The sequence below is a fragment of the Balearica regulorum genome, chromosome 20 (genome assembly GCF_011004875.1).
Source record: "Balearica regulorum gibbericeps isolate bBalReg1 chromosome 20, bBalReg1.pri, whole genome shotgun sequence".
Lineage (NCBI taxonomy): Eukaryota > Metazoa > Chordata > Aves > Gruiformes > Gruidae > Balearica > Balearica regulorum.
In genome coordinates this window covers 11330454-11336946 of record NC_046203.1, presented here as the reverse complement: position 1 = coordinate 11336946, position 6493 = coordinate 11330454, and the positions used below count along the sequence as shown (strand labels likewise).

At 57.3% G+C, this 6493-nt stretch overlaps 1 protein-coding gene and 1 non-coding gene across 2 annotated transcripts; both read left to right on the top strand.

The window, feature by feature from the left end:
* The first annotated feature begins 81 nt into the window (after positions 1–81).
* Positions 82–2828, top strand: RPL12 (ribosomal protein L12). Its single transcript, XM_075772294.1, has 7 exons — positions 82–240; positions 318–391; positions 651–749; positions 1448–1529; positions 1935–2021; positions 2306–2418; positions 2505–2828. Exons 1-7 carry the CDS (start codon positions 204–206, stop codon positions 2508–2510), a joined length of 498 nt encoding a protein of 165 aa, XP_075628409.1. The 5' UTR covers positions 82–203; the 3' UTR covers positions 2511–2828.
* LOC142604677 (small nucleolar RNA SNORA65) lies at positions 1150–1277 on the top strand. The gene has a single exon (XR_012838526.1). It is a non-coding gene; the product is annotated as a small nucleolar RNA SNORA65 (small nucleolar RNA).
* Positions 2829–6493: the final 3665 nt, after the last annotated feature.

The following is a 6493-nucleotide window of genomic DNA, read 5'->3' as shown; positions in this document are numbered from 1 at the left end:
GCGCCGCCAGGCGGGAGAGCCTCCCGCCCCGCCCACTGCCCGCCCCGGTGACGCGGCGGCGGAGGCGGGGCCCGCGCGGCACCGACCTCTCGCGAGATCTCGGCGGGTATATCCGGTGCCCGCGCGGCGCCTGCGGCCTCTCCACCGCCCCGCCAGGCCTCAGCCCGCAGTATCCGCCGCCATCCGCGCCCTCCGCCGCCGCCATGCCGCCCAAGTTCGACCCCAACGAGATCAAAGTCGGTACGTGCCGGGGCGGCGGGAGCGGGTGGGGGGAGCGGCCGGCGGAGCGGGGCTGACGCGCGTTGCTGTGCCCGCAGTGTACCTGCGCTGCACCGGCGGGGAGGTCGGCGCCACCTCCGCTCTGGCCCCCAAGATCGGCCCCCTCGGCCTGGTACGTACCGCGGCACCGGGGCGGGCGGGCGGGGGGGAGACGGGGCCGGGGGCGGCGGGAGCCTCATGGCACCGGGCCGGGGGGTGGGGGGGGCCGCGGGGGAAGCGCGTCCCGGTGTGCGGCTGCCCCCGGAGCGGGGAGGGGGGGGGGGGTGGGGAGGGCCGGTGCTGCGGCGTGGGGACGGACACGGGGTGCGGGGGGTGCCTCGCCGCGCGGTGGGTGACGTGTTTTGTGACTGCGACGCGTCTGTTGTCCCCAGTCTCCCAAGAAGGTGGGTGATGACATCGCCAAGGCCACGGGCGACTGGAAGGGGCTGAGGATCACGGTGAAGCTCACCATCCAGAACAGGCAAGCTCAGGTACCCACCGCCACGAGGGACGGCCCCGTGGGGAGAGCGCCCAGCGGCTCCGCTTGCTCGAACCACGGGCTGGAACCCCGGCAGGGTCGACTCAGCCCTTCATCCTTCCGAGGTGGATAAAATGAGTTCCACACGGTCGCTGTGTGGGGGTCTTCTGGCGGAGACCTTAAAACCCTCGCGTGAGCCCTCGGCGCCTCTGGCTCCGGTGGTTACGTGTGTGTGTGTGTGTGCGCAGCCCGGGTGGAGGGATGGGGACGCGCCTGCTCTGTGCCAGAGCTGATCTTTTGTCCTGTTAGAAATTGTTTCTTCTGCAGAACCTCTCACCAGGAAAAAAACCCCCTTATTTCAAGCAATATAGAAATTAAAAACCAAACAAACCTTTTTGCTAATCCTGTAGCCACCTGCCACTGTACCTGTCCTGAATTGGTGGCTGGTATGTTCCAGTGGTGAGCTGAGAGGAAGCCCCAGCCCAGGAAGCAGTCCTCCTCTGGCCGTGGGGAGGCCTGTGCCGAAAGGCTGGGAACAAGCTCCTGCACTGTAATTCAAAAAAAAAAAAAAGCCTCACGTACCAGTGAACTAACCAAAACGGCAGTGCTCTGGCAGTTGGCTGTCCAGGCACTGACTGCGTGGTCGAGTATCTTCGTTAGGTGCCTAATTCTGCTTAAGGGGGGGGGAACAATTAATCTCTTTTTGTTTAGATTGAGGTTGTTCCTTCTGCCTCTGCTCTGATTATCAAAGCTCTGAAGGAGCCTCCTCGTGACAGGAAGAAGCAGAAAAACAGTAAGTTTTCATCTGGTTTTAGTTCCAAACGTGATTTGGTGCAAAGAGGGGAATACGTGCCTGCCTCTAGGTTGTAAGTGTCAGCACAGATAAAGCTTGTACACCGGCAGAGCCCGGTTTCTTGGAAGACGGGGTAGAACAGCCACCCGCCACTGCCCCCATCTTGTGTGCAGCGAGTAGTACGGTCCCGAGGGGAGCTGACAGAAGGTGCCAGCTCAGGAAACGGTTAATCCTTCTTGTGGGTAGCTCTGCGCTGGGACCAGCGTGCTGATCGCAGCCCCGCTGTAGTTGTAAACTCTCCGGTGTGGTCTGAGTGCTTGAGCATGGTGCTTCTCTAACGGCACCGGGGGAACTGGAACGGCCGGTGTTTACATGAGCTCATGGTGCTGCTGCTTCCCCTCCCAGTTAAGCACAGTGGCAGCGTCAGCTTTGATGAGATAGTGAACATCGCGCGGCAGATGCGGCACAGATCCCTGGCTCGGGAGCTCTCAGGTGGGTGCTGGTGTTGGGATTGCCCAGAGTCCTCGCTCTACGTGCTAGAGCCAGGTTCTGCCCTGGCTCCTGGGAGGGCCCATACCCATGGAAGGGGGGGGTGGAGCTCCTTGGGCCGCTTGGCCACTTGGGGACAAGTGGCTTTTGTCCCCTTGTGACCGCTGTGGCCTGCAAACCCCAGAGGGAGGGAGGAAGAGCTGAGGTGTGGGGAATTCAGTTCTCTACATGTTCTGAAAAGCTTTCCCTGTGGTAAAGCACTGACAAGCTGTATCTTCCCTCTGCAGGGACCATCAAGGAGATTCTTGGAACTGCCCAGTCCGTGGGCTGCAGCATTGATGGCAGGCACCCACATGATATCATTGATGACATCAATAATGGTGCAATTGAGTGCCCAGCTGTAAGTAGCCAGCTCTGACTGAAACTTGCTGTATTAGGCCACTTACTAAGACTCTACTAATGAGCGGTATTTGCTTCTTTCAACAGAGCTAAGACTGTAGAAAAGAAGTTGCTACACAAAGGCTCCTTCAGTTTTCTGTAGCACCTTAGACACTTAATAAAAGTTGCAGTTGTCTGCAAACAGCGTTGCTGGCTTCGTTTGTCCTGTCCCATGCGGCCTGAGTAGTGGGTGCTGGCTGGGGACCACCTGCCCTCTGCATCACCCGAGGTGATGGTGGGTCTGCAGATTTTAAAGCTTGAAGATGCTCATTTCCTATTTGCTGCCCTGAAATCATTTGCTGGTGGCAACACTGAGTTCAGAGAGCGGAGTTGCCTCAAGGCAGTGTTGCAGTAAAGAGCAAATGTCAGTAACTTGTGGCCTCTGTAAAGCTCTGAGCTCTGTTCTTGCCCGTGCTGAATGTGCAAGCCGGGAGCGGTGGGTGTTGCTCTTCGCTAGGGGAACTGCTGTTGTAGCAGCTCCAGGTTCCCTGAACTGCTGCAGCTGGGACACGGACGCTCACTGAGGCTTGACAATGACTCCGCAGGCTGCCTGCCTCGTAATGCCGCGCTGGTGTACTGCGCGGGCTGGACGGGCTCTGACCTGAGGTGGGCTGTTGGGCAGGGACTGCAGGGGAGAGCAGCTCCGTGTGCCTGGCAGTCTGTACTGTGACCCGGCCCCTCGTTACTGGGAGGAACCTCTGGCCTAGGCAGCATCCTGGGGTTTCTGCTGTAGAACAGGTTGGGTTCTCTGCTCAGTGTTCTTGTGCCTTGAAGCAGAGGAGATACGGGCTTGCTTCTAGTGGCCAGTGCAATGCACACAGTCCAGTTCTTGAGCGGAATTTTTGTGCTTTATTTCATGGCTGAGGAGGAGCAAGTCTGTGGGTGGAATCCTGTGGTCCTCTCTGCTTCAGAGAGTTGCAAAGGGCCCAGTCTCGTGTTTCTTGGGTCTCCTGACTCCTTGGAATGGTGACACTGGGGAAGCAGGGCAAGCAAGCCCTATAGCTCCTCTCTACATCTTATGTTCCAGGTCCTGCTGTGTTCTCTGAAAGAAAAAAAAAAAGGGCAGTTTAAGTGTTGTATTTCCATGAGTGTTCTGTAACTCAGTGTTGCTGCTTGTCAAAGGGCTCCTAAAACCTGGCTGAGCCGCAGAACTTGTGTTTTGCGGTGAACATCCTGGCTGTTTCTGCTGGGAAGGGCACCTGCAGGGGTGCCAGCTCAACTTGCCCCACTACTAGCACCTCCTGAAGCCAAGGCAACTTGCTTACTCCAGATAGAAAACCTGTCAGTAAGAGGTGTGGGTGCCCGTTATGGTACGGATTGGAGGAGGGATGCACAGCTATTGAAAAGTGTGGTGGGGAAAGGCCAAAAGGTTGATACTTGCTAATTGAAAATGAGCTTTTTTGGGGGGGCAAAACTTAGGGCCTTGCAAACACAATCTTGGGGTCTCATCCAGTGAGGATACAAGGAACCTCTTGCAGATATTTAACCTCCAGAGGTTCCTGTGTGTCTCGGGCTTGGTGCTTGAAATTGTACTTCAGTATTTGGCACTTGGCTCTCGGCTCTCACCCCAACAGCTCTGCCTGGCTGTGGCAGTGCAACAGATCCCCCCCAAAGATCCTGGGAAAACCTTGTTTTGCATCCAGCAGAGGCTGGATTTTCCCTGGGGCGGTACAGCACGAGGGATGACGTATGGGTTCCAGGCTGTGGGAACCTCCATGTGAAGTGAAATTATCCTGGCAATAAGAAGGCTTTAGCTGACTCTGCGGTATTACTGAAAGCCCTCTTAGCAGCGGCATTATGACTGCAGTTTGCTTCAGCCCTAACAGTGCCCTGGGGAAAAAAAAAGTCATGAATGTTAATTTAGGCCCATTTTTCCCAAGGAAAAGGGGATCAAATTCTTCCCAAGATGCTGAGCTGTATGAGCCTTGGTCTTGGAAAAATGGTCTCGGCCAGGTATGTTTTCCTCCTCTCAAAGTGGTGACAGTACCTGGTGAGCTCTTCTCGTAGGAGCGGCTCAGGGCGGCTCTTGTAGCGTAGCGTACCGACCATCCTGGCTGGAGCTCTGCTATGGCGAGCAGGACTGTAAAGCGGTGTGCACTGGGGGAGGAAAAAACCAGTTCTGCTACTACTTCTAGGGGGGTGTAGGGGAGAGTGTGGTGTATGCGCTAGCTGGGCTGCTAAAAGTCATTGGCTGGGGTTCGGGTTATTCCCGGGATCCGCCGGAGTCGTTCGCAGAACGAGGGCAGCGCTGCGGTGGGGAGTGTCTGCTGCTGTCAGACACGGGCGCTCACTGAGCTGGAGCCTCTGGAGGGGAAAACTCAAATCTCCCAATAAACTCTGTCCCAAACTGAATGGGAGGAGGTGTGCACCTGTAGTAGTGCTTGTGCAAGTAAGTATATGCAAGTAGGGTGTTACTTTCTAGTACACAAGGCACTGCAGTTCCTAAGCAGCTGTAGCTGAAGGGTGCTCAGCTGCAGAGTGCCTGCGAGCTCGTTTGGTGAAACTAAAGCTCTGGGTCTGCTCTAGCTTAGGCCAGGCCTGTGGCTTGGGCTGAGCCTTCAGCGCTGCCTCTCGGCACGCCGCAGAGTCATGCCGTAGGAATGTGCCTCGTACTGCTTACGAAGCAGAAAATGTATGTTGTGTTAGCAGCAGGGGCTTCAGAAATCACCTGTGTTTGCATGTGATTTAACGACAAACCACTGCTTGGACAAGACTTCGATTTCCTCTGCTGCTGCTGAAGTACCTGCTGGTGAAGCTGGTCGAACTTCAAGGGTGGACCCGGGGAAAGCAAAGTCTCCTAGCCTGTCCTTGCAAGATCCAAAACGCCAGGTCAGCATCAAGGCCAGCCAAAAGAAACTGCGAATCGTGCCCGTTTTCCACCGTGGTCCTGCTGTCTGAGATGTTTAATGAAGCAACAGCTCTGTAATTTTGCGTTAGGCTCCCGGGCAGGAGGGAGTTGCCAGGATCTTTGGAGAAAGGCCGGGCCGGCAGCTCTGCAGCGGGCGAGCGGCTGCTTGAGGGAGGATGAGCGGGCGGCGGAGTTGGGGCTGACCGGTGCGTTTACGATTTCGGAGAAGATCCGCTCTTGTCCTTTGCTGCCTGATGAAACGCGGGTACGCTGCCTTGGTGACTTGAGGGCCACTGAGACCAAAGACTGGCTGTAGTGAAATAGGGAAAGGCACGACAAAAAATTAGTTTTTAGCAAATCAAACAGCTGTGGCCGACACCAATTTTGTGGTATGTCCTGAGGCGTGACCGCCAGCGTGGAGGGAGGAGCTGGACCCTCATTCCTAAAGCAAAAGCGACCAAAGCCTGACGCAGGTGTCCCCAGACGCCGGGGTTCCCTGCAGAGCCCGCGAGGTTTTGCCCACAAAACCTTTGTCTGTCCCTTTGCAGCGCGGGCTGCGTGGGGGGCAGCTCTGCCCGTGGTCCAGCAGCCCGTCCCGGCTCCTCGCCCGCCCCGAGCCCCGTGGGCAGAGCGGGGTTTTGTGCAGCCCCTTCGGCTGACAGGAGCCGAAAGCTGGAGAGTTTGTGGCTTTGCGCTTTCATTCGCTTTTTCCCCTGCCGTTCGTAGGGCCTTTTTCTGAGGCAGCCGGGGAATAAAACAGAAACAAGGCTGAGATCCCAGGCGCTTGCTGTCTCTAACTCCTTGGCTTGGAGCTGAGCGTGGTCCAAGGCGGGAACGCTGCGCGGCTGCTCTGGCCCTCACGCCCTGTAACCTGGTGCCTTCCCGCCTCTCAAAGGACGCGGGGTGCGGCCAATTCTGGTAAGGTATAGGGGGAAAAATCACCTGTGACGAGGGGCCACTGCCTGCCGTGGGGACGCGGCGGGGCCCATCCTTGGGATACAGAGCTCGGCCTGGCCTGGCCTGGCTGCCCGCGTGGGGGGTGGCCGGCCGGGTCCCTTCCAGCCCCAGTTGGGCAGCGATTCCACAGCAAAACTACACGAATGCTCCCGCTGCCTGGGGTAGCACAGCCCGGCAGAGGACTGCAAACCCCTTTCAGCAGCAATTTTAGTCTGAACTTGTTTAAAGTGTC

What these genes read in the sequence shown, in the direction of transcription:
- RPL12 (XM_075772294.1), top strand. Translation starts at nt 204, where the DNA reads ATGCCGCCCAAGTTCGACCCCAACGAGATCAAAGTCG. An exon ending in TCCAGAACAGGCAAGCTCAG is followed by an intron (nt 750 to 1,447) that starts GTACCCACCGCC and finishes CTTTTTGTTTAG; the next exon opens with ATTGAGGTTGTTCCTTCTGC. An exon ending in CCTGGCTCGGGAGCTCTCAG is followed by an intron (nt 2,022 to 2,305) that starts GTGGGTGCTGGT and finishes TTCCCTCTGCAG; the next exon opens with GGACCATCAAGGAGATTCTT.